Below are 27914 nucleotides of genomic sequence, written 5' to 3'. Positions count from 1 at the left end.
AAGTTTATCCATGTTGTAGCACCCATCAATACTTCATTCCTTTTTATTGCCAAATGGTATTCCATTATATGATATATACCACATTTTGTTTATTCACTCATCAGTTGACAGACATTTGGGTTATTTCCACTTTTCGGCTATTATGAATATTATCAATTGCTATGAATTAAAAAAAAAAGTCAGGAGTTCCCATTGTGGCGCAGTGGTCAACGAATCTGACTAGGAACCATGAAAAAAAATCAATCCCTGGCCTCGCTCAGTGGGTTAAGGATCTGGCGTTGCTGTGAGCTGTGGTGTAGGTTACAGACGCAGCTCGGATCCCACGTCACTGTGGCTCTAGTGTAGGCCAGCAGCTACAGCTCCGATTAGACCCCTAGCCCGGGAACCTCCATATGCCGCGGGAGCGGCCCTAGAAAAGGCAAAAAGACAAAAAAAAAAAGTCGCTGTACTTCACATTAGGCTGAAGACCACACATGCAAGACTAGCATTTCAACCCTCCTAAAAAAGCACAGAAATTACAAAGTATTCCCTGAAACAGCTAAACATGTGGCCTATCTTTTTAAGAGGCCATTTAACCAAGCCATTCTGTTTTTTCAAGCAACAGCCTTGGCAACAGCTATATAATTCAGACATCAGATATTAAACCTTTTTTTCTTCTAGTTAACAGAAAATAGGTCAAAATTTTCCCTTTTGGGAGTTGCTGTTGTGGCTTAGCAGGTTAAGAACCTGACTAGTATCTATGAGGATGCAGGTTTTTTTTTTTTTTTTCTTTAAAAAAAAAATATTTTTAGGAGTTCCCATCATGGCTCAGTGGTTAACAAATCCGACTAGGAACCATGAGTTGTGGGTTTGATCCCTGGCCTCGCTCAGTGGGTTAAGGATCTGGCGTTGCCATGAGCTGGGGTGTAGGTGTCAGATGCGGCTTGGATCTCAGGTTGCTGTGGCTGTGGTGTAGGCCAGCAGCTACAGCTCCGATTAGACCCCTAGCCCAGGAACATCCATAGCCGCAAGAGTGGCCCTAAAAATACGAAAAAAAAAAAATTTCCCTTTTGGAGTTCCCTGATGGCCTAGTGATTAAAGATTTAGCATTGCAGGAGTTCCCTCATGGCTCAGTGGGTAAAGAATCCATTGTTGTCACTGCTGTGGCTCTGATTACAGCTGTGGCATGGGTTTGATCCATCCCTGGCCCAGGAACTTCCACATGTTATGGTGTTATGGGCACAGCCAAACAAACAAATTAAAAAAAAAAAAAAAAAAAAAAGGAGAGTTTCCTTGTGGTGCAGTGGGTTGAAGATCCAGTGTCATCAGTGCAGCAGCTTGGGTTGCTGTTGTGGCATGTGTTTGATCCCTGACCCAGGAACCTCCAAACGCTGCAGGTGCAGCCCCCCACCCCCATTTTTCCCCTGTAATGCTAGCTCCTTCCATCTCTGATTATAAAATAATACATGTGAATTATAGCTGAAATGGGAAGTATAAGAGATGGGGAGAAATCACATATAATCCCAAGACACAGAGGCAATCAGTATTAAAATGTGAAAGCTTGGGAGTTCCCGTTGTGGCGCAGTGGTTAACGAATACGACTAGGAACCATGAGGTGGCGGGTTTGATCCCTGGCCTCGCTCAGTGGGTTGAGGATCTGGTGTTGCCATGAGCTGTGGTGTAGGCCGCAGACGCGGCTCGGATCCTGAGTTGCTGTGGCTATGGCGTAGGCCAGCAGTTTCAGCTCTGATTAGACCCCTAGCCCGGGAACCTCCATATGCTGTGGGAGCGGACCTAGAAAAGGCAAAAAGACCAAAAAAAAAAAAAAAAAAAAAAAGTGAAAGCTTATATATAAATATAAATGTGAAATATAAATGTGACATATATTTATATCATTGGTTTTTTTTTTGTTTTTTTTTTTTTTTGTCTTTTTGTCTTTTGTTGTTGTTGCTATTTCTTGGGCCGCTCCCGCGGCATATGGAGGTTCCCAGGCTAGGGGTCGAATCAGAGCTGTAGCCACCAGCCTACGCCAGAGCCACAGCAACGTGGGATCCGAGCCGCGTCTGCAACCTACACCACAGCTCACGGCAACGCCGGATCGTTAACCCACTGAGCAAGGGCAGGGACCGAACCCGCAACCTCATGGTTCCTAGTCGGATTCGTTAACCACTGCGCCACGACGGGAACTCCTCATTGGTTTTTATTTATTTTTTTTTTGTCCTTTTTAGTGCTGTGCCCGTGGCATATGGAGGTTTCCAGGCTAGGGGTCGAATTGGAAAAGAAATTCTTAGAAGAAAACATAAGGGTAAAATCTTCAAGAACTTGGCTTTGGCAATGGTTTCATGATACCTAAGGACAGGGAACAACAACAACAAAAAGATGAACTGGACTTTAGGTTAAAGTTTTGTACATCAAAGGATACTATCAAGAAAGTGAAAGACAACACAGAGAATGGAAGAAAATATTTGCAAATCTCATATCTGATAAGAGATTAACATCTAAAATATATAAAGAACTCTTACAACTTAACAAAAGGACAAACAACACAATTAAAAATGGGCAAAGGACTTGAACAAACATTTTTCCATAGAAGATACACAAGTGGCAACAAGCACAAGAAAAAATGTTCAGTATCATTAGTCATTAGGTAAATGCAAATCAAAACCGTTACGAGATACTTCATATTCACTAGGATGGCTACTGTCCTCCCAAAAAAAGAAAAGAAGGAAAATAACAAATGTTGGCAAGGACATGGAGAAATCGGAACCCTCAAACATTGCTGGTGGGAATGTAAAATGGTGCAACTGCTTATGGCAAATAGTTTAGTGGTTCCTCAAAGAGTTAAAACACAAAAGTGTCCTAAGACCCGATAATTCTACTCCTGGGCATATACCCAAAGAACTGAAAACAGATGTTCAAACAAAAGCTTGTACATGAATATTCTCAATAGCCAAGAAGAGGAAACAACTCAAATGTCCATGAATTGATGAATAGATAAAATGTGGTATATCCATAGAATACTATTCAGCCATAAAACTAAATGAAGTGGAGTTCCCGTCATGGCTCAGTGGTTAATGATTAGGAACCATAAGGTTGTGGGTTCAGTCCCTGGCCTTGCTCAGTGTGTTAAGGATCCAGCGTTGCCGTGAGCTGTGGTGTAGGTCGAAGATGCGGCTCAGATCCTGTGTTGCTGTGGCTGTGGTGTAGGTCAGCAACTACAGCTCCAATTCAACCCCTGGCCTGGGAACCTCCATATGCTATGGTGACCCCTAAAAAGCAAAAAAAAAAAAAAAAAAAAAAAAAGTACTTACGTGATAAATTTGAAAACATGCTAGGTGAAAGAAGGTGGACACAAAAGGTCATGTAATTTATAATTCCACTGATATGCAATGTTCAAGACATATCCTTGGGACTGTTCTGATGACTGCACTACATTGTGAATGTACTTAGGGCTACTGAATTGTAGGTTTTAAAATGGTTAAAATGGTAAGTTTAATGTTACGTGTATTTCATATACATTTAAAAAATTGTTAAATGTTTTCCTGAATTGACAAGCATATCCATGAAATAAGTATGCTTTGATTAATGACAACCACAGGTATTCAAACTGTACTTCACCAAGGTTAATAAAATGTCAAGCTAAATCTTTTACTTAATTTTATCACATCCTATAATACTTTTAATGAATCACAGTTCAGAAATTGTATATAAAATTTTCAAACTTCAGAAGCAATAAAAAATGACAAAATACATTTCCATGCTCATCTGCAATCAAACTGGGCTTCTAATAAGAGTATAGCTTCTAATAAGAGTATAGCCTAAAATCTCTAAATATGCCATTCTAGAAGAATATGGAGTTAAACAGAGGAAAAATACCGCCATACCTACCTGAAGTTCTATATCCTTGGAAACCCATATCCAAAAAAAGTATACCCCTCAAAGACCCAGCCTCTCTCTATACACCTCTCCAAACACTAATTCCTCTTTAACCACTCCCAGGAAGGGTAACTGGGGAGAGGTTATAAGTCAAGAGACTATTAATCTTTCAGTTCATAATCACAACAGAAAGCATGGCCTGTATCGTTGGGAAAGTGACTCCAACTACAGGCCCAGAACCTTCTATGGCCACAGGCAGTAGCTGGGAAGCAGAAATCATGGGTGACCTTGCCCTGACATCTGGTTCATCTGAAGTGAATCAAGGAAAAGAGCTGTGCCCTTGCCCTTGCCTTGCGCCACACCAAGCAACTTTCCTGGAGACCTGGAAGAGCTGTGGTGCTGGATGCTTACTTCTTTTTGTTTTGTTTTTTAGGGTTGCACCTGTGGCATATGGAAGTTCCCAGGAGGGGTCAAATCGGAGCTATAGCTGCTGGCCTACACCCACAGCCACAGCCACAGCCACATGGGATCTGAGCTGAGGCTTCAACCTACACCACAGCTTGGGGCAACACTTGATCTTTAACCCACTGAGCGGGGCCAGGGATCGAACCCTCATCCTGGTGGATTCTAGTTGGGTTCATTACCGCTGAGAACGACAGGAACTCCTGGATCCTTATTTCTAAGGAGAGAATTCTTGGCACTTACCCGTTTGCAGTACCAAAAATCCAGGCTTGGTACATACTCGAGGGTGACCTCTTTGTCATGGATCATTAGAGTTCCCTGTGAAAACAAAGACAGAGCCATCAACATTAACCCTTGGAGAAACAGAGACAGGAAGGAACAGAGAGCCTTTCTAGTCCCCAAGCTGAAACACTGTATAAAGAGTGAGCTTATTCACTGACAAAAGGAAATGGCTGTTAAAAGCCACAGACTTGGGGCAGAGTGGCAGAGCAAGCTTAAGCTTAGAGAAAGGGAGTGGGAAAAGGTAAAATCAGTCTTCGGCCTTGGCTCCTACGGGTTGTGGCGCTGTCCTTGAGCAGGTTAGGCTGAGTCTACTCCTCCAGAGGTCATGTAGTCCCAGAAAGTCCCTCACCATGCTAGGGAGTAGCACTCTATCAAGAAGCAAACTCTTTCTTCTGAAGCACAGAGCCACAGGAGTCTTCTCAATTATCTCCTTTTCCACAGCTAACTCAAATCTCCTTGGCAAGGTAGTAAGGGCTTTTAACTTTGATGCCTGGAAACTCTTTTTGCAACACTGCTGCATGGCAAAAGCACCAAAAGAAAGAGGTATAACCCAAAGACAGGAAGAAAAGGGGAATGTGAAAGCTTCACAGCAGGTCACATCCTTATAGCAGGAGACTAAATGGCTAGTGGTGGTGGCAGTGGCAGCAGCATCACTGTGGCATGGAGCCTACAGAGTAAGCTGGCCATGAGATCTGATGAGCAACTATTGGCAAATAAGCACTTTGGAAAAGTCTGGCACAGGAACAGGTGGGGAAAGGGGCTTAACAAGCCTGAAGTTACAGAGCTCCTTTGCCTCTGCGTTTTGGACAAGACATCAAGAAAAAATAAATTTTGTTTAATAAACACTAAATAGCAGTTATGGTTAGAGCAGAGGAAAAAAAAAATCTCTGCCTACTGACAAGGGACCCTCACCCACACTCGTAAGTGAACTAACCGAGGATGCGACTCTGGAACTAGCCCCTGCGCTGTGTTCATTCTCCGCCCTCTAGGGTCCTCTGTGTCTCCTCAGACAGGGCTCTGAGTTATACAAGGCATTTCTTTGCAAGTGGACCTCAGTTTCTTGCTTGAATCCATACATCTGTCAAATAATGCTTTACCTCTCTGCTTTTCATACCAAAAGAGTCAAGAGAAATACATAGAATAAAATTATTGTCTTGTCAAAAGCAAAAAAAAAAAAAAAAAAAAAAAAAAAAATTGCCCCACTACCTAGGTCCTAGAAGCTAGCTTCTGGGAAATTGTTTCCTGGCTTGTTCTCAATGCTAGAGGACGATGAGAATAAAAATTTGATAACACTTTTTTAAGTGCTTATCCAGAGCCAGAAACTGTTATCTTATTTATAAACTCCTAAATAATTCCATGATCATTATCTCCCCTTTACAGATGAGGAAACATGCTCAGAGACTCAAGGTCCCCCAGCTGGTGAAAGGCTGAGTCAGATTCACATCTGGGGCTATAATTAAGGGACCATATGCTGCATTTGCCAACCCTTGCTTACTCTTAGGGAAAGGTAATATGCCCTCAGGAGCTAATCCAAGAAAGAGAAAAAGCTCTGCAGACAGGAAGAGTCAGGGGATTATCACTCTGCCCATAAAGGAGGTTGATCAAGATGGTAGTACCCTTCCACCCAGAGGCAGTATATCACATCATTTAAGAATATGGACTCTGGGTCCAGTTCCCTAAATATTCATCCTGTCTCCACTTCATGACCTTCAGCAAGGTCCTTAACTTCTGTGAGCTTCAGTTACCTCATTTGTAAAGTAGGAATAACAGTACCTACTTTATAAGGTGGTTATGAAAATTTAGTAAGTTAATAAATGTAAAGTGCTGAGCATGGGATACAGGAAAGGCTCAATAAGTGTATTTTGAGCCCTAAGTGTTAGAAAAGGACTAACATCAGCAAGTGAAGAAACCAGTCAGGGTTAGTCTCTCATTTTGTCTCACTTGCTTGTCAGGTGATAATATTTCACACCCCTCTTGAAACTACTTGAAAGACTAAGCTTTCGTAAGGAAATGGTCACTGCGTGTCAAAATCTCTATCTTTATGATAGCACTTGATGTTAGTTTTCACTGGCTGGGCCAAATCTCAGCATCCAGGCTAAATCAGTACCAAGCACAATACTTGGTATGGCAAAGGAACTTAATAAGCACTTGCAGAATGAAAAAAAGACCAAATGGATCTATCTATCCCTGGAAGACCGAGGTGCTTAGCACACAGTGGCTCCGCAGGGAGGTGCTGCTGTCATGGTGTACATCTGTATATCCAGTCCACAAAGCATGTGGTTTGCTATTTGAACAGTGAAAATGCCATCTGAACAAGGTACTACTGTGAATTGCAGTCAGCTGCAAATTCTGATTTCACTACTTGGAGGTATCAGCAGATTCAGGAATTCCTAGGGCAAGGAGCACTCTACACTTCTCAGATAACAAATACCATGTTCCCAGAGCTGCTGCTGACTTTCTGTTGAGGGTAGGGAACTCCCCTGCTAGGAGTACCCACAGTATATCAATTTGAGAAGGTTACTTTCAACTCATGTGCTACAAAGCCCATGATTTCTTTCTTATTTTTCTTTTTGGCCGTGTCCAAAGCATGTGGAAGCTCTCCAGGCAGGGACTGAACCTGCCCCACAGTAATGACCCAAGCCGCTACAGTGGCAGGGCCAGATCCTTAACTGGCTGAGCCACAAAAGAACTCCACAAAGGCCATGATTTTTATTTCCTCAGAGTCTCCTACAACTAAGGCAACCCTTTCTTTTCAACCTGCACATGAATAGACGTGAGGTTACCAGAGACTACTGCTAAAGAATACAAAGTAGTTAAAACCATCACTGTTGAACAATAGTCAATTGTTTTAATAAGAATAAACAGACACAGAAAAAACTTGAATGAGAACAATCAGGTTTATATATGATTTGATTCCCCAGCTATCATACATCTGCGGCCCAGATATACCAAGCACAGCCCTAACATATATTATACCCCTCCCTATTCTTGCCAAGTCCTGTCTTCAGATTTCATAAAGATCTACCAGTGTCTCCCAGGGAAGCAACCTGTGGGGAGTTGGATTAGTAAGTGGGTAGGACTATGATTTCACCACTTTTTGGTTGTCCAATTTTAATTGTTGATTACAAAACATTCTCACACACTAGAATTTTTATTCATCATTTGAATTACTGGTTATTTATTAAGCTACTTAAAGCAAAGACACCATGAAGACCATGAGTCTGATTAACCAGATCTGGCTCCTAAAGATGTATCATATATTTAAAAGTAAAACCAAAGACACTTTTCTCATTAGTGTAGATTAGGCCTAAAGGAGATTAAAACTTGCTAGAACCCTCCCAAGCACAAAGACCTCACTTAACAAAGTCACACATATGTTACTAAGACTATCTCAAAGGATCTTAATGCGAAGCTGCAAACAGCTAGAGATAAATGCAGTTCTGAACAGCAACGTGTAAGTCCTCTCCATCTCAGGGACAGTAGCATATCCTGAGGGCTGGTGCATTCACATTTTCATTTCCCTTTGCATCTGCTGCTTCTGGAGACTTCAAAATTGAGTTCTGTGGCCGATAACCTGTAAAGGACTTGGGTCAGAGAATTTAAGACTCCATCATAAGTTCCAGCTGGTTTATAACCAAGCCCAAGGATTCTTTTTTTTTTGTCTTTTTGTCTTTTTAGGGCCACATCCCTGCGGCATGTGGAGGTTTCCAGACTACGGGTCAGAGCGGAGCTATAGCCGCTGGCCTACACCACAGTCACAGCAGAGTGGGATCCAAGCTGCGTGTGGAGCCTACACCATAGCTCACGGCAATGCCAAATACTTAACCCTTTGTGTGAGGCCAGTAGTCGAACCCTCGTCCTCACCGATGCTAGTGGGGTTGGTTAACTGCTGAGCCTTGACAGGAACTCTTAAGCTTTTTGCCATTTTTCTTGAGCTGCTCCCACGGCATATGGAGGTTCCCAGGCTACGGGTTGAATCGGAGCTGCAGCTGCTGGCCTACGCCAGAGCCACAGCAACGCGGGGTCTGAGCGCTGTCTGTGACCTACACCACAGCTCATGGCAATGCCGGATCCTTAACCCACTGATCGAGGCCAGGGATTGAACCCGCAACCTCATGGTTCCTAGTCAGATTCGTTAACCACTGAGCCACCATGGGAACGCCTAAGCCCAAGGATTCTTAAGGTACTGGGGAGGTATAGGAGAAAATGGAAAGGAAAGAACATTTCTGGCCAGCACTTTGCATCTTTGTTGAAGATTTCCCATAAGCACAGTCACAGTTACACTTGGTACCATGAATACAGCTGCTATGTGACATAACAGATCATCTCATTAAAGTATGGAGAGAGAGACAGACAGGATCAAAGGCGGGGCGGGGGGGGGGGTAAAGTATGTGAGCCTTGTGAATATAACTCACACTGAAAATGAGCAAGCCCTCTTCATAGATTTGTGCTTCCTCCCAACACAGGATGGGGGAATCAGGTTACTGGTGGTTGAGAACTAGTACTGTTTATCAGAGATAGTAATCTTTATTCACAAAGCAATTACAGTTTACAAAGGCATTCTTTACAAGTGTCATCTTGTTCAATCCTCACTAAAAAGGCATATATAAAACCTATTTCCACATGGGAAAGTGTGGCTGAGAAACATGGAGCAGCCTGCCCAAGATTACAGAGCTGGTTAGCAACATATAAGGGACTAAAAGTCAGGTTTTCTTTTCACCATACTGCTTTTTTTTTTGTTTTTACACTCCCAGGGTATCAGCCAGCTCTTAATACTTGCCTCACCAAAGAAGTGGCTTCTGAGAAAAAGATGTACAAGGTAAAGTCTAAAGAAATTCACAGGCAATGGCCCCATAGAGAGTTTTTAAAAAGACTGTCATAAAGACCCTGCTTCTTCTTTTTTTTTTTTTTTTTTTTTTTTTTTTTTGTCTTTTCTGTCTTTTCCTGGGCCACACTCGTGGCATATGGAGGTTCCCAGGCTAGGGGTCTAATCGGAGTTACAGCTCCTGGCCCACACCAGAGTCACAGCAATGCTAGATCTGAGCTGCGTCTATGACCTACACCACAGCTCACGGCGACGCCGAATCCTTACCCACTGAGCAAGGCCAGGGATCAAACCCGCAACCTCATGGTATCTAGTCGGATTCATTAATCACTGAGCCACGATGGGAACTCCAAGACCCTGCTTCTTGATAACATTGCCAATCCTCCAAACTGGCCTGTTCAAGGTGCTCTTTGTGTTCTTAAAGCCCCTACAAGTTACTTTATGCCCTATGTCTAAGACAAAGAGGGCTGCTTGTAAGTCTGCTACCAGGAATTTCAACAATAACGACCACCAAAAAGACTAAAGCAAGAAGAACAAAATAACAGGTTTAAAACAGATATACAGGAATTCCCACTGTGGTGCAATGGGATCACCAGAACCTCTGCAGAGCCAGGATGCAGGTTCAATCCTGGGCCCTGCACCGTGGGTTAAAGGTTCTAGCATTGCCACAGCTGTGGCAGAGGCCCCAACTTCAGCTCAGATCTGATCCCTGGCCTAGGAATTTCACTTGCCGTCATATGCCGCCCGGGTGGCCAAACATTCCCCACCCAAAACAAAAAAAGACAAAAGAAATAAACAGTCATTTCTTGGTATCCACAGGAGAATGGTTCCAGGATCCTTGTGGCTAACCAAAATCTGATGCTGAGGTCTCATGTAAAATAGAGTTGGCTTCTATATCTGCAGATGTAGAATTTGTGGATATGAATGGCTTACTGTATGTCATTCCCCTTGGTACGAAAGGGTAGTATTTATAGAAATCTTTTGCAAAGCAGCCAGGCTCATTCTTTCTGGTACAACTATATGTTATAGTTCAAATATTTTGTAAAACTCAGTATTCCCAAAGGCCAAAACCAAAATGAGACAGAAAGAGTAAAAGAGTGGAAGGAAAGAGGGAGGCAGAGGCCAAAAATCCTGAAGGAAGCACACAGAATGCTCTGGGACAACTCTAGCTTGGTCCACTGGCCGCTGTATACCCTCTGTTGACAATAGCCTTTCACCCTATAGGATGTGAGATTCCCTCTAAGCAGTCAGGAGGTGAGGCCCTGATGGGATCTCCACTGGAAACAGAATCCTACTGCTGAGGAGCAAGGAGACACTGTCCTCTGGGATGCTACTTATACAGAGATATTTCTTCTTGTCCAGATGAAAGCATAACAAAAATGTTTTCTAAAATGCTCCTTGATAACATTTTTTATTACCTGACAAGTTTATCTGCCATTTTAAGGACAAAACCAGTATCTTGCTAAAACCTTATCTGCTCTTTGAAGCTATATGGCTGGTCTGTGGTCACTAAGCCCCATCCACCAGGCTCAGAGTTGGTAGAAGCAGGGTCTCAAGATGAACTCTGCTCCAAGAAGACAACAAAAGCCCTGACAGAGAGCATCTTGATTACTTTAAAGTCATCTGGTTCTGAGAATATATTCCACTCACTTCACCAACAACCCCTGCCAGTCTTTTGGTATTTCATTTTATTTATTTCTTGTCTTTTGTCCTTTTAGGGCCACACCTGTGGCATATGAAGGTTCCCAGGCTACGGGTCGAATAGGAGCTGCAACTGCTAACCTACCCCACAGCCACAGCAACTTGGGATCCAAGCTGCATCTGTGGCCTACACCACAGCTCACAGCAACGCCAGATCCTTAACCCACTGAATGAGGCCAGGGATCAAACCCAAGTCCTCCTGGATCCTAGTTGGGTTTGTTAACCACTGAGCCATGACAGGAACTCCTCTTTTGTGTATTTTAAAGTAAGATCCCAGTTCCTCTCGAAAATGCCTCAATTATTATGAAGGAAAATTACTGACCTGCAGTCTTGGACATAATCTCATTAACTTAGGTCCAAGAAAACAGGAAGAACAGACTCACCTACCAGGGAATCTATGAGACTTTCCCATTCTAAAATCGTTTGAATCAAAAACAAAGAGGCAAAATATAAACAAACAAATGAAAAAGCAAATAAATAAAATAAATTAAAAAATAATCAAAACAGTTTAAAAAAAAGTTCTCTCTCCTTGTGAGAGGATGAGGCTCTATTACAGAGACTGAGACTGCTAGGCAGATGAGGCACTTAGCAAATTCCTTCACTACAACATATTACCGTAAATAAACAATTTAAAAACCCTATCAGTACTTAGAAAAATCAAACCACTATGAACCACTAAAGTACAAATGTTCTGGGAACTTCCAGTTTGTTATAATTTTTAATGTTTTAGGAACAATGTTTCAGCCAATGTTTATAAGGACTTCAGTTGAGTTAAGATTTCCCTGATTAATCAATTATTTATTTCCAAACAGAGATATGACCTAGTTCTAGTGGAAGTAGAAAATTATGTTTGAACATATCTTACTGATATCCTCAGAATTCCTTTCAGAATTCAGGTTTGTATAACCTCCATTTTACTCTTTCATATTCTGAGATGACTATTGTTCCAGTTCCCTGGCTCTTTTCTTCTGGGAAAAGTAGACCCTAAGTTCAACATACATCCATGTTTCATTGTCTGGGAAGGTCTCTAAACTGAATCACGGTAGGGTTAGAAAAAGAAATTTTCTAAAATCAATGTGGAAAATATAAAGCTTCTTATTTTGCTTTATTTACTCAATACCGTTCAAACCATTCCTCTCTCATTTCTTTTTCTTACAAAGCTGATGACAGAGGTGGCAGGAACTGCCAAAAGAGCAGATGAGTCCCACAGGTCCTTAGACACAGCATAGGCCACATTGATGAGACCATCGCAAAGCCTGCATAATGTTCGCCAGGGGTTCCCTCAAAACCCAGCAGCAATACTTCTAGCTTCACCATTGAAAGAGATTAGTTCTCCCTGCTCTTTTATCTATCCCCTCCTGAGAACCTTGGCTCTCTTAAAGGCAGTCTCTACCAGCCTTTCTGGCTTCTATGTCCTTGGCTCAGACCCTTCAGAGAACCCTGCTGACATACCTTCTGCAGAATCAGGGCCCTGAAAAGATGAGTAAAATACAGAGCTGCCAGACTTCCAAAAATACGCTGTTCAACCATTTTAGGTAGGTAACCACCCACTGCTCTATTTCTTAGCCAAAAAGTTATAGATCTAGTGCCACTCTAATAGAAGCTACGAGATCAAGAATGGAAGCTTCAGGTCAGAAAAGGCTGCTGAAACAAGTTGGATCCTTATTTCTTTTAGATCTACTTGTTCTTACATGCAAGTAACACAGAATTATCAAACTCCAGTCCCTAATAAAAACAAGAGATGGCTTTTCACATGGAAGATGTGCCCAAGTTAAGTTAGCCCACACTGAGAAAGCAACATCAGCAGAGCTGTATGTAATATCATGGCTGCCATTGTAGCAGACATATAGAGCATGAGGGAATGATCTCTGCACAGGGCAGAAATCACTGAAGTTTGGGAGAAGATAAAGCCAGGAGGTCTCTAACTTGGCCCAGTGGAAGGTAGTGTCAAGTGCTACAATGACACAACTTTGAGCCATCAAGAAACCCTCTGGTCAGACCTGTAAGTCTTGGAAATGCCTTGTAATACTATCATCATCATCCAGTGTATTAAAAGGCATCCCTGATATTTGTTTGAAAACCATCAAAATAACCACAGTGATCATATAATTAAATATTTCCCCTCTGTAATAAAGAAAACTAGGGGAGGAGGGAAGAACCACACTGAAGGGAATTCCCATCGCAGCTCAGTGGTTAACAAACCCTACTAGGATCCATGAGGATGTGGGTTCGATCCCTGGTCTGGCTCAGTGGGTTAAGGATCTGGCGTTGCTGTGAGCTGTGGTGTAGGTCGTAGACGCAGCTCAGATCTGGCATTGTTGTGACTCTGGTGTGGGCCAGGAGCTGTAACTCCGATTAGACCCCTAGCCTGGGAACCTCCATATGCCACAGGTGTGGCCGTAAAAATAAAAAAATATATAAATGAATAAATAAATAAATAAATAAAATAAAAAGGGAAGAGCCTTGGAGTTCCTGCTGTGGTGCAAGGGGATTGGCGGAATCTCTGGAACACTGGGATATAGGTTCAATCTCTGGTCCAACACACTGGGTTAAGGATCCAGTGTTGATGCAGCTGTAGTGTAGGTTGCACCTGTGGCTCCGATCTGACCCCTGGCCCAGGAACTCCATATGCCTTGGGGTGGTGAAAATAAAAAAGTAAATGGGAAGAACCTTAAGCAGTGTTAGGAAGAATCTTGAGGTTTCTATCACACAAAACACCATACCTGTCTAGCTCTCTTAGAAGAGTTCCAAGTTTGTGATTTGTCTTGTCAAAAGGCTATGCAAACCAATTTGAGGTTCTGGAACATAGTCAATATTACAGCACACCTGGCTGCTCTCCAAAAGATTTCAGTTCAGTATAATGGGATTATTTCCTCTTGTGGGGAGATTTTTAGAGTTACATAGATTAAAATATGCCTTTACTCTTTCCCTACCAACTCCTTACCCTCCCCACCAAATCGTTAGCCAGAACAGGCTATGTATTCTTTCGTCAAGAACAAATATTTTCTCATAGCTGACTAGGCATGGGAGTTCAGTAGTGAATAAAACCTAGCAATGCCCTGATGCAGATTATATTTTAAAGCACAAGGATGACAAAAAAAGTATAGTTTTAAACAAATAAGCAGCATGTATCTCTACCTGAAATTCTTTTTTTTTTTGTCTTTTGTCTTTTTAGGGCCCCACCTGTGGCCCATGGAGGTTCCTGGCTAGGGGGTCTAATTAGAGCTACAGCTGCCGGCCTCCACTACAGCCACAGCAATGTGGGATCCGAGCCAAGTCTTCGACCTGCACCACAGCTTATGGCAACTCTGGATCCTTAACCTACTGAGTGAAGCCAGGGATTGAACCCGCAACCTCATGGTTCCTAGTTGGATTCGTTTCCGCTGTGCCACGATGGGAACTCCTCTACCTGAATTCTTATCAGCAGAAGCACAGAATGGAAAGAGTGCTTTAATACTGCCAGAAGTGAAGAGAGACAAAAGGAATATGACAAAGTTTATGTTGAGAGGTCAACAGTGCACCAGGTATAAAGTGCACTGTGAGTTTTCATACAATGGACAAAGCTGGATGTGATCCAGAGAAGAGAAAATGATAAAACACACTTAAGAGAGGAGTTCCCGTTGTGGCTCAGTGGTTAGCGAACCCAACTAGCACCCATGAGGAAGTGGGTGGACTCAAGTTTGATCCCTGGCCTTGCTCAGTGGGTTAAGGATCTGGTGTTATAGAGAGCTGTGGTGTAGGTCACAGACACGGCTTGGATCCTACATCACTGTGGCGTAGGCTGGCAGCTGCAGCTCTGATTCGACCCCTAGCCTGGGAACCTCTATATACCCCAGGTGTGGCACTAAGAAGACAAAAAGACCCCCCCCTCAAAAAAAGGTGAGCAAGCCCAGATATAAATAAGATCAAGATATACTTTTATTCTTGTTAAGACAGGCTCTGCAGAAATGCTAGTGCCTTCAGGTAGGAGGCATTCTATTTCTGTCCTTTATAAATCTAATAGTATATAGATAATAAGTTGTAGAAAAACTCATACAGAAAAACTACACCCAAAGCTACTTAGGTGGAGTTCCATCATGGCTCAGTGGTAATGAACCCAAGCATCCATGAGGACTTGGGTTTGATCCCTGGCCTCACTCAGTGGCTTAAGGAGCCAGTGTTGCCATGAGCTGTGGTGTTGCAGACATAGCTCAGATCCTGAGTTGCATAGGCCAGCAGCTGCAGCTCTGATTCTACCCCTAGTGGGAACTTCCATAGGCCACAGGTGTGGCCCTAAAAAGACAAAAGATAAATAAATAAATAAATAAATAAAGCTACCTAAGAGAAAGACAAGATGGCATAGCAGAAGGACTCAAGCTCACCTCCTCCTGCAAAAACACCAAAATTACAACTAACTGCTGAACAACCATTGACAAAGTAGACTTAGAAACTACCAAAAAAGATATCTTACACCTAAAGACAAAGAAGAAGCCACATCAAGACAGTAGGAGGGACAATTTAACAACATAAGCAATCCAGGGCCCACTGGGTGGGCGATCCACAGACTGGGAAATAACTATATTGCAGAGGCTCTCCCACAGGAGTGAGAGTTCCAATACCCACACTAGGTTCCCAAGCCCAGGAGTCTGGCATTGGGAGGAGGAGCCCCTGGAGCATTTGGCATTGAAGGCCAGTGGGGTTTGAGCACAGAAGCTAAACAGGACTGGGGGAAAGAAAGACTCCAGTCTTGGAGGCTGCACACAGGGTTTCAGTGCACTGGGTCCCAGGGCAAAGCAGGGACTCCATAAGAATCTGGGTCAGTCCTATTTCTGGGTCTTACAAGGTCTCCTGGGAAAGAAGGGGGCAACTGTGGCTTACTGTGGGGTCAGGACATTGGAGGCAGAGGTCCCAGGGAAAATTCATCAGCGTTAACTCCCCTGGAGGATACCATTTTGGAAAAATCTGGCTCCATACATCGGGCTGAGATGTCCCAAGCCAAACAACAAACTGGGTGGGAATACAACCCCACTAATCAGTAGACAGGCTGCCTGAAGTCCTCCTGGGAACACAGCTGCCTTTAATCACACCCAGAGACAAAGCCCCACCTACTAGTGGGAGAAGACTCAGCTCTACCTACCAGTGGGCAGGCACCAGTCTCTCCGAACAGAAAGTCAGCTGAAAGCCCCTGTATCTACTTCACCCACAAGGGGTCAGACACCAGAAGCGAGAGACTAGGACCCTGTAGCCTGCAGAAATGAGACCATACAAAAAGCTATACAAAATGAAAAGCAGAGAAAATATATAGATGACAGAACAAAACAAACGTCCAGAAGAACAGCTAAATGAAGTGGAGATAAGCAAAAATTTGAAAGCAGCTAGGGAAAAGCAACAAATAACATACAAGGGAACCCTGTTAAGATTACCAGGTGATTTTTCATCAGAAACTCTGCAGGCCAGAAGGGAGTGGCATGATACACTTAAAGTGATGAAAGGAAAAAAACCTACAACCAAGAATACACTACCCAGAAAGGCTTTCACTCAGATTTGAAGGAGAAATCAAAAGCTTTTTTTTTTTTTTTCTTTTCAGGGCCACACCTAAGGCACATGGAAGTTCCCAGGCTAGGGTCGAATTGGAGTTGCAGCTGCTGGCCTGATCCACAGCCACAGCAACTTGGGATCCTTCAATCCACTGAGTGAGGAGAGAGATCAAACCTGCATCCTTATGAATACTGGCTGGATTCTTAACCCACTGAGCCACAACTGGAACTCCTCAAAAGCTTTACAGACAAGCAAAACCTAAGAGAATTCAATTTCAAAAAAGAAATAAAGAAAGAAAAGAAAACTACAAATGAGAAGGCTTATGGGTAAAGGCAAACATATAGCAAAGGCAGGAAGTCATCCGCATGTAAATATGATATCAAAATTATCAACAGTGATTAGAGGAGGGTACAAATGCAGGATACTAGCGATGCATTTGCAAGTAAGAGAGTAGCAACTTAATCTTGTGTGTGTATGTACATATGCACATGTATGTTATGTATGTATGTATACACACACACACATATATTCCTATAGTGGAGTTCCCATCCTGTGGCTCAGTGGTAATGAACCCAATTAGTATCCATGAGGAGGTGGGTTCTTTCCCTGGCATCACTCAATGGGTAAAAGGAGTTGGCCTTGCCATGAGCTATAGTGTAGATCACAGATGCAGCTTAGATCTGGTGTTGCAGTGGCTGTGGTGCAGGCTGGCAGCTACAGCTCCAATTTGACCCCTAGCCTAGGAACTTTCATATGCCACTAGTTAGGCCCTAAAAAGACCACAAAACAAACCAAAACAAAAACCAAAAACCACCCCATACAAGAAACAAAACAAACCCTCATGGTAACTGCAAACCAAAAATCTGCAATAGATACATACACACACAAATAAGAAAAAGCAATCCAAATAAAGATAGATATCAAACCACAAGAGATGAGAAAGGGAGAAAAAAGACCAACAAAAACAAATCCAACACAACAAAATAGCAATAAGAACATACCTATCAATAATTACCTTAAATGTAAAAGAATTAAATGCTCCAACCAAAAGACACAGACACTGAATGAATGCAAAAACAAGACCCACATATATACTGTCTACAAGAGACCCACTTCAATTCTAGGGACACATACTATCTGAGAGTGAGGGGATGGAAGAAGATATTCCATGCAAACAGAAATCAAAAGAAAGGCGGAGTAATACTCATATCAGACAAGTTAGATTTTAAAATAAAGACAGTTACAAGAGATAAACAAGATCATTACATAAAGATCAAAGCTGCCTAGGTAAAACACATCTGTATCATACTGTAACTTCTCTAGCTTCTGAATCTAGTGATCTTACATTCATATTTTAGACAATGACATCAGAGCTGATCTATTCCATAGTGTATGCTTTAGCTACTAGTCATAAGTCTACAAGACCATTTAAAAATATACAGAACCAGGAGTTCCCGTCGTGGCGCAGTGGTTAACGAATCCGACTAGGAACCATGAGGTTGCGGGTTCGGTCCCTGCCCTTGCTCAGTGGGTTAACGATCCGGTGTTGCCGTGAGCTGTGGTGTAGGTTGCAGACGCGCCTCGGATCCCGCGTTGCTATGGCTCTGGCGTAGGCAGGTGGCTACAGCTCTGATTCGACCCCTAGCCTGGGAACCTCCATATGCCGTGGGAGCGGCCCAAGAAATAGCAACAACAACAACAACAACAACAACAACAACAAAAATAAAAATAAAAAAATAAAAGTAAAAATATACAAAACCAGGGAGCTCCTGTTGTGGCTCAGTGGGTTATGAACCCGACTAGTATCCAGGAGGATGCAGGTTCAATCCCTGGCCTCGCTCAGTGGGTTAAGGATCTGGCATTGCTGCATGTGGCACAAGTTGCAGATAAGGCTCAGATCCTGCATTGCTGTGACTGGTGTAGACTGGCAGCTGCAGCTCCAATTCGAACCCTACCCTGGGAACTTCCATATGCTGCACAAGCAGCCCTAAAAAAGGGGGGGGGGGACTAAAAAAAATACAAAAACATTAAGTATACATCTTAATTATATATTTTTTACATTTTTATTATTATTTAATATAATTATTATTATTATAAGAATAACTAAAGTTTGAAGAAACAAGTTCTGCAGTTCCCATGGTGGCTCAGCAGAAATGAATCTGACTAGCGATCTCTGGCCTTGCTCAGTGGGCTAAGGATCCAGCGCTGCCATGAGCTGTGGTGTAGGCTGCAGATGCGGCTTGGATCTGGCGTTGTTGTGGCTGTGGCATAGGCCAGTGGCTACAGGTCTGATTCAACCCCTGCTTTGGGAACATCCATATGTTGCGGGTGCAGCCATAAACACACACACAAACCAAACCCAGAAAACAAACAAACAAAAAACACACCAAAACAAGTTCTATACAACTTGAAAGAACTGGAATCTGGTTCTTAGTCGGGAAAACTAAGAGACTCCTAGTAGTTTCTCAATGCCTATTGCTTCCTTTTCCTTGGAAGCAAACCCATGATTCTGAACTGGGTATACGGCTGTCTAGAATTAAAGAAGTTCCCCTGCCCTTCCGGTAGTTAGGAGAGGCCATAACTAAATTCTAATATACTGGTCATAAGCAGAAATAGTACTTGCAAAGTTCAGGAATTATTCTTAAAGGGAGGGCAATGTCCATTTTCACTCTTTTCTTTCCCATTGGTCAGCAAGTCAAAGTGATAGCTGATACTCAAGCAGTCATCTTGGACAACAAAGGGAGAGGTCACATGTGAGGATGACAGGGTTACACAATGGAATGAGCCTGGTTCCCTGATGATATACCACCATAAGAACACCTGGATGGCTTAGACCCAATTTATGTTAAAGAGAAAAAAATCACCTCATTTTAAGCCAGTGTTTTATTATTTCTAGTGTTTTGTCACAGCGAAATCTAATCAATCTAATCATAACTGATAAAGGTGGTTTTAGAAATTATTGGTGATAGGCAGAGGTAAGTATTTTGCCAAAAAGACTATGAAATAAAAAGAAAGCTATAAACTAGTTAAGTAATGAAACAAAAGATAAAAAAACTGGCAACAAAAAACCCCTCATGTTTGTTCTGCCAAGCTCCAGTCCTATATCTCTAACAGTCACCTAAAGGTCCTGCTGTCACCTCACACTTAACAAACATCTTCATCCCTCCCTACCAAAAGCCTTCCTTTTCCAGATGTTTTATTTCTGTCCAAGGTATCACCATTCTTCTAACCTCTGAGTTAGAAGAAAGTCTGGGCCTTTGAATCTGCCCTCTTTCTTGATACTTCATCAGTGTAGTGTTACCACACCTTACAGAGTCTTCTTTCAGATCTGACTTTTTCTCTACATACCTGCTCACAGCCCCTAGTGGGAAGCCATTATCTCCTCATATCTCATTTTCTGTTGATATTATTATTATCACTACTACTACTTTTTGCTTTTTAGGCTGCACCTGCAGCATATGGAGGTTCCCAGGGTAGGGGTCAAATCAGAGCTGCAGCTGACAGCCTATATCAGAGCCACAGCAACTTGGGATCTAAGCCACGTCTGCAACCTACACCATAGCTCATGAGCGAGGCCAGGGATCAAACCTGCATCCACAGATACTAGCCGGGTTTGTTTCTGCTGAGCCATATAATGGGAACTTCAAAAAACCCTTTACATCTTTAAACTAAAATACTTCAGGAATTAGACAACCTGAGCATTATCAGATGCATAGGCAGAAACTACAAATGTGCCATTTAACATTTGACTCTGAGTAGGAGAACCTATAAGGAATCGAAAGAAGAAAATTAACTGTTTGACTATCAACTGCAAATCCGGGATATGCTCAAACCCAAATAACAAGAACTTAGCCATGTCCAGGGCAGCAAGTGCCCTGAGACATCTGGTTTAAAAAAAAACACACAAAAAAAACCCCACAGTCCGAGGAGAATTCAAAATGGCAGCATGAATACCCAAGGGATCAAAAAAGAACTGAAACCTGGCCATCGGAACTGTGAGTATTCCATGTTTTTTGTTTTTGTTTTTAAATGGGTAGTACATGGTTAATTAATTTATTTATTCATTTGGCTGAACGTGAGGGATGTGCAAGTTCCTAGGGCAGTAATCAAACCTGAGCCACGACAATGACCTGAGCTGAGGCAATGACAATGCAGGACCCTTGACCTGCTGCACCACAACAGAACTCCAGGATTCCATGTATTCAATGCCGCATCACTCCTACATAGGGCCTAATAGGCTATCTGTTTGGAGAAAGCTCCTGGGAAAAAAAAACAAACCTGAAAGCTTTAGCATTTCCACTCTTGACATATAACCAAGAGAATTGAAAAAGCATGTCTACACAAAAATTTGTACATGAATATTCATAGTAGTGTTGTTCATAATAGGCAAAAGTGGAAACAACCCAAATGTCCATCAACTAATTAACAGCTAAAGAAAATGTATTACATCCATACAAGGAATATTCAGAAAAGAGATGAAGTACCAATTCATACTGCAGAATGAACGACCTTTGAAAACACTATGCTAAGTGAAAGAAGCCAGTCATTAAAAAGTGTATGACCCTGAAGTTCCTGCTGTAGGGCAGTGGGTTAAGAATCAAACTGTAGTGGCTTGGGTTGCTGTGGAGGCAAGGGTTCAATCCCCAGTCCAGTGCTGTGGGTTAAAAGGATCCAGCGTTGCTGCAGTGGCAGTTTAAGTTGTAGCTGTGGCTAAGATTCAATCCGTGGCCTATGAACTTCCATATGCCATGGATGCAGCCATTAAAAAAAAAAAAGGTGTGGAGTTCCTGTCGTGGCTCAGCGGAAATGAATCCGACTAGGAACCATGAGGTTGTGGGTTCGATCCCTGGCCTCGATCAGTGGGTTAAAGATCTGGCGTTGCTGTGAGTTGTGGTGTAGGTCGCAGACATGGCTTGGATCTGGCGTTGCTATGGCTCTGGCGTAGGCCAGCAGCTACAGCTCCGATTAGACCTCCATATGCCTGGGAATCTCCATGTGCCATGGGTGCGGTTCTCAAAAGACAAAAAAAAAAAAAAAAAAAAAGGGTGTATAATTCCATTTATATGTATGAGATGTCTCAAATAGGCAAATCTGTAGAGACAGAAAGTAGATTAGTGGACATTCAAAGTGTGGGGTGGGGAAAAGTGGAGGGAAATGGACAGCAAATGCTAATGGGTCTGGGTCTCTTTTGGGGATGATGAAAATGTTCAGGAATTAGTGTTCAACTTGCACAACTCTGTGAATACGCTAAAACCCACTAAACTGTTTTCTTTTCAAAGAGTGAATTTTAAGGTATGTAGACCATATCTCAATTAAAACAAACAAAACAAAATTTTAAAAGCTTTCAGGCTTCAAGACTATTGCCAGAACAACGACATTCAGTGATGTCATTACTCTCTCTTTGCCACACCCTGGCCCACTTAACCTATCTCCTCCCCCATAGACTCACAGTGAGTACTCTGCTTCTAGCCTTTTCTCCTTTAAGTCTGCACACCACTGCCATACCCATTTTTCCTAGAACACCCCAATTCTTGCCCAATGACCATATAAAACTGAAAATTAGAGAACTAGAAGGGAACATCCATTTTCCCAACAAAGAGATAGATAAAAAGCAATTTGACCAACCTTGAATGAATAAACTTTTAGGGATATGAAATAGCCAAATGTCTACTTTAATTTATTAGTTTGTTTTATATATTTAAATTATAATATATTGTGGTCTGAATTGTGACTCTATCTGCAATACCTATTCACGGACAGGTATGTAAACATAGCAAGGGGATCATTATCTACTGAATGATTGTATCTAGGCAGCAATTAATGATGTTTAAACTACTAGGTGAAAGACTGAGGATACACACAAAAGTCCAAGTCTACCTGTGGGTATACATTAACAGAAATGAGTATACTTATTTACCGAGAAATAACAACTTCGAAACAGCCCCAAATGAAAAAAAAGAAAAAAAAAAAAAGCAACCTGGTATGTTCTTAAACAGTGGAACCAATGATTAAATTGTGATATACTCTTACAGTGGAAGACTGTACAACAATGAAAATGAACATATACTACTTATACACAAAATGAATTTTCAAAACAACACTAAGAGAGCTCCCTGGTGCTGCAATGGGTTACAGACTGGCATTGTCACTGCTGGGGCTCAGTCTCTACTGTGGCGCATATTTAATCCCTGGTGCAGGAACTTCTGTATGCTGCAGGCACAGCCAGAAAAAAAGGAAGAAGAAGAAAAAAATAGATATTAAGTATAAAAGTCAGGTAGAAGAATACTTCCTGTTTAACTCCAAACACATAAGGATGAAAAGCAAGTCAAAGGACTACAGCATTAAGAGTTCTGCTGTGGCGCAACTGAAATAAATCCCACTAGGATCCATGAGGTTGTGGGTTCAATCCCTGGCCTTGCTCAGTGGGTAAGGATCTGGCATTGCTATGAGCTGTGGTGTAGGCCGGCAGCCATAGCTCTAATTGGACCCCTAGTCTGGGAACCTCCATATACCATGAACTTAGGACAGTGACTACACCTGGGAAGGGTAGAAAAGTGACCAGGAGAGGCAGAAGGGGCTTCTGCATATGGAGCAGCATTCTGTTTATTAACCTGGTCTGTGCTACTATGGACAGAAAGTTTGTGTTGGCCCCTCTATCCCCAATTCATATGTTGAAGCCCCAACACCCAGTGTGATGGTATTTGGAGGTAGGACCTTTGGGAGATAATTAGCTCATGAGTGTAGAGCCTTCATGGATGACATCAGAACCCTAAGAGACAAGAGAGAGATAATCTTTCTTCCTACTATGTGAGGATACAACAAGAAGGCAGCCATCTGCAAATCAGGAAGAGGAGCGCCACAGGGAAACAAAGTGGCTGGCACCTTGATCTTGGACTTTCCAGTCTCCAGAACTGTGACAAATAATGCCCAGTCTGTGATATTTTGTTATAGCACCCAAACTAAGATAACAGGTATATTCAATGTGTAATAATTCACTGAATGATCTGTGCACTCTTATGATCTGTGCTCTTCTATGTAAGTATGTAATACTTCAAAGAAAAAGAGAGAGAGAGAATAGTTAATAGATGCAAACTATTACATTTAGAATGGATAGATAGGAGTTCCTGTTGTGGCTCAGTGGTAATGAACTTGACTAATACCCATAAGGATGCAAGTTCGACCCCTGGCCTTGCTCAGTGAGTTAGGGATCTGGCGTTGCCGTGAGCTGCAGTGTAGGTCACAGACTTGGCTCAGATACCAAGTTGCTGTGGCTGTGGTGCAGGCCAGCAGCTACAACTCTGATTCAACCCTTAGCGTGGGAACTTCCATATGCCTTGGATGGGGACCTAAACACACACACACACACACACACAGGAATGGACAGACAATAAGGTTCTACTGTATAGCACAGGGAACTATATCCAATTACGTGGGCCATACCATGATGGAAAATAATATTTAAAAAAGGAATGTTGGGAGTTCCTGTCCTGGCTCAGTGGTTAACGAATCTGACTAGGAACCATGAGGTTGCAGGTTCGATCCCTGGCCTCACTCAGTGGGTTAAGGATCCAGCATTGCCGTGAGCTGTGGTGTAGGTCGCGATGCGGCTCGGACCCCGTGTTGCTGTGGCTCTGGTGCAGGCTGGTGGTTACAGCTCCGATTCAACCCCTAGCCTGGGAACCTGCATATGCTGCCAGTGTGGCCCTAGAAAAGACAAAAAGAAAAAAAAAAAAGAATGTAATTACATGTATGACTGAGTCACTTTGCTGTACAGCATAAATTGGCACAGCATTGGAAATCAACTGTATTTTAATAAAAAATTTTTAAAAATTTTAAAAGAGAATAATGATTCTGAGACATTACCCTTTCCATTTGTACACTTCTGTGTTTTATTCAAGCTCTTTAACATGCTATATTTTTATCACCAATAGAGCTATTTTAGATCATCTAGCAATTTTCTAGAGCCTATCACTTTTTGGGGGCGGCCGCACCCATGGCATGTGGGAGTTCCCAGGTCAGGGGTAGAACCCGTGCCACAGCAGTGACAATCCTGGATCCTTAGCCTGCTGACCCACGAGGGAACTCCTAGAGTACATAATTTTAATTGGCATCAAAGTTCCTTAAGATATGCTACATCTTGGATTTCCTTGGAGTTCCTGCTGTGGCACAGTAGGTTAAGGATCCAGCATTGTCACTGCTGTGGCTCAGGTCGCTGCTGTGGTGGGGGTTTGATCCCTAGCTTGGGAACTTCAGCATGCAACAGGTGCAGGGAGAAAAAAAGTGCCACATTTTCGATCTGTGAAAAATGTCACTGTGGGTGGGAAGGTTTATCCAATGCCACAAATACTTTCTGGCATGAAACTAAAATAGTCAATTCTTTCATTGGCCTTGTAAGTGAATTTGAATACTTGTTTTATATAAAAATGTTATTTAACATTTTATTTGTGAGATTATAACCCCAGAATAACCGTAAAATTATGTTAAATTTCTCCTTGGGGAAAAAAAAAAGTATTCTCTTTTTTGAGGGATAATCATTTGGGAAACTCCAAGTCATATTCATGTAATATACTTATTTCCAACATTTCAAAAAGTCTAAGAGGTATCCTATATGTATCTACCTTAAGACTGGAGAAGAGTATCTAAGATATCCTGTTTTGTCACTTTTTGCTGAATATATATCAAGAATCAATGATTTACACAAGAAATGCAAATAACTAGTAATAAAATTTAAAAACATTCTATTTCACTAATAACCTAAGATATAAAATTGAATCATTCCCTTCTTTGCTACACTGGCAACCTTTTTTTTCTTTTTCGGTTGCACCCACAGCACACAGAAGTTCCCGGGCCAGGGACTGAATCCAAGCCAGAGCTATGACACAACCTATGCTACAGCTGTAGCAAATCTGGATCCTTACACACTGAGAATTCCCAACATTTAAAAAAACCTTTTATTTTTTGCTTTTTTTTAGGGCTGCTTCTGCGGCAAATGAAAATTCCCAGGCTAGGGGTCGAATTGGAGCTGTAGCTGCCAGACTGTGCCACAGCCACAGCAACACCAGATCAGAGTTGAGTCTGCGACCTACACCACAGCTCATGGCAATGCCAGATCCTTAACCCACTGAATGAGGCCAGGGATCAAACTCATGTCCTGATGGATCCTACTGAGTTCATTATCACTGAGCCACAATGGGAACTCCTAAAAAAACTATTAAATATTTCAAACACAAAGATAATTAGAGAATAAAATAATAAATATCCATGTACCACTACCCAGTATAAATATTTTGTTATTAACTCTTAGCACTTCTGCATGCTGTTGGGATGCAAGAAAGACAAGTACTCTCACACACTACTGGTAAAAGAATAAATTGGGAAATTTCCGGATGGTAATTTGACTACATTTATTATGTCATAAAATATGATTATCTCTATCTAATCTGGCAAGTCTACCTGGAGGAATTAATTTAAAGAAGTAACTAAGGATATGTGACTATTTAGCTACAAGGATACGCATCAGAACATTCTTTTAATTTTTTGGGCGGGGGGGGGCTATGCCTGCTGCATACAAAAGTTCCCAGGCCAGGGGATCGAAACTGAACCACAGCAGTGACAATGCTATATCTTAAACCTGCAGAGCCACCAGGAAACTCCACACTGCATTACTTAATAAAATAAAGAAATAATCTTAGGAGTTCCCATTGTGGCTCAGGGGTAATGAACCCAACTAGTATCCATGAGGAAGCAGGTCCGATTCCTGGCCTCATTCAGTGGGTTAAGGATCCGGCATTGCTGTAAGCTGTGGTATAGGTCATGGAGGAGGCTTGGACCCTGTGTGGCTACGGCTGTGGCAGAGCCCAGCAGCTGCAGCTGCAGCTCCAATTCAAACCCTAGCCTGGGAATTTCTATACGCTGCATGAAGAAATAATCTCAAAATACCAAACAAAGAAGTAGTTAAATCATGGTAATATATACCATGGAGCATTACAGAGCCATGAGAAGTGATATGATAAAAATGTATTTAATGACAAAGAAATATGTCCATAATACTTGAAGAGAAAAGGTTATAAACTCACATGTATAAGATTATCCTATTTTGTAAATACAAAAGTTATAGATGATATATGTATGGAAAAATCTGGAAGCACACATACCAAAATAAAAGAAAGAATCTAATCAATGTTTATAGACTATTTCATCCAAAAACAGAAGAATACACATTCTCTTCAAGCTCAGATGGAATATACACTAATACAGACAACATTCTGGGCCAAAGACATACCTTAACACTACTATAAGAGAATAAAACTAGAAATCAATAACAGAAAGACAGCTGTAAAATTCCCCAATACTTGGAGATTAATGCATTTCTAAATAACACATGGGTCAAAAAAGAAATATCTCATGAGAAAAATTAATTTGAAAAAAAAATGAAGCTGGAAATACAACTTGTTTAAATTTGTGAGATACAGGAAAAGCAGTGCTTAGAGGAAAATTAATAGCAACTGAATGCACAAAATAGAAAAAATAATCTAAAATCAGTAATTTAAACTTCCACCTCAGAAAAAACTAGAAAAAGAAGAGCAAGGTAAATCCATAGAGGGAGTTCCCTGGTGCCCTAGCAGTTAAAGATCTGGTCTGTGGCTCAGGTCACTGCAGTGGCATGATTTCAATCCTTGGCCTAGGAATTTCTGCATGCCACAGGGGTGGCAAAAAAAAAAAAAAAAAAAAAAAAAAAAATCCAAAGAAATGCTAAAAACTAATATGAAAAAGTGGAAATTCATAGAGAAATATAAATAGTATCAATAAAATCGATAAACATCTAACCAGGCTAACTAAAAAAAGAAAATATAAATGACCAATATCAAAAATGAAATAAGAGCTATTTCTTAATTTCATGGACATTAAAAGGATAACAAAAGAATACCAGGAACAATTCCATGCCCACAAATTTGATCACCTAGATGAAAATGATCAATTCTTAGAAAAACACAATCTGCCAAAATTCACACAAGAAGAAAAAAACAATCTAGATAAGCTCATAAAAGAGAATGGATCAATAATAATCTTCCCAAACTGAAGCACCAGGCTTCAATGACGAAGCCCACCAACCACTTAAAGAAGAAATGACAATAATTTTTTACAATCTCTTCCAGAAGACAGACGTAGAGGAAACATTTCCTAACTCATTATGTGAGGCAGATATCATCCTAGGCAAAGACAGTACAAGAAAATAACTACAGACCAATATCTCCTATGAATATAAATATAA

The 27914-nt window shown here is 41.7% G+C and overlaps 1 protein-coding gene across 23 annotated transcripts in view; it reads right to left on the bottom strand.

Annotated features, from left to right (window-relative positions):
* Window positions 1–27914, bottom strand: part of RBM6 (RNA binding motif protein 6) — a 124259-nt gene that overhangs the window by 23782 nt on the left and 72563 nt on the right. For 13 of the 23 annotated variants that reach the window (XR_014823041.1, XM_021068796.2, XM_084988230.1 and 10 more), the window contains one exon: window positions 4561–4635. Coding sequence is in view for 19 of the 23 variants with exons in the window: in XM_021068796.2 (XP_020924455.1) it covers window positions 4561–4635 (75 nt within the window). In the remaining 4 variants the exon portion in view is untranslated. Of the gene's footprint in view, window positions 1–2176; window positions 4636–5533; window positions 5704–27914 lie in introns of those variants that run through there. The other 10 variants (XM_084988226.1, XM_084988224.1, XM_084988228.1 and 7 more) reach the window with 5 other exon arrangements.

This window comes from Sus scrofa, chromosome 13, assembly GCF_054392235.1.
Source record: "Sus scrofa isolate SSC_HxYL_T2T_F1_AM1 chromosome 13, Sscrofa_HxYL_maternal_Yorkshire_Landrace_v2.0, whole genome shotgun sequence".
NCBI classification, from domain to species: domain Eukaryota; kingdom Metazoa; phylum Chordata; class Mammalia; order Artiodactyla; family Suidae; genus Sus; species Sus scrofa.
This window is presented reverse-complemented; position numbering and strand designations above follow the sequence as displayed.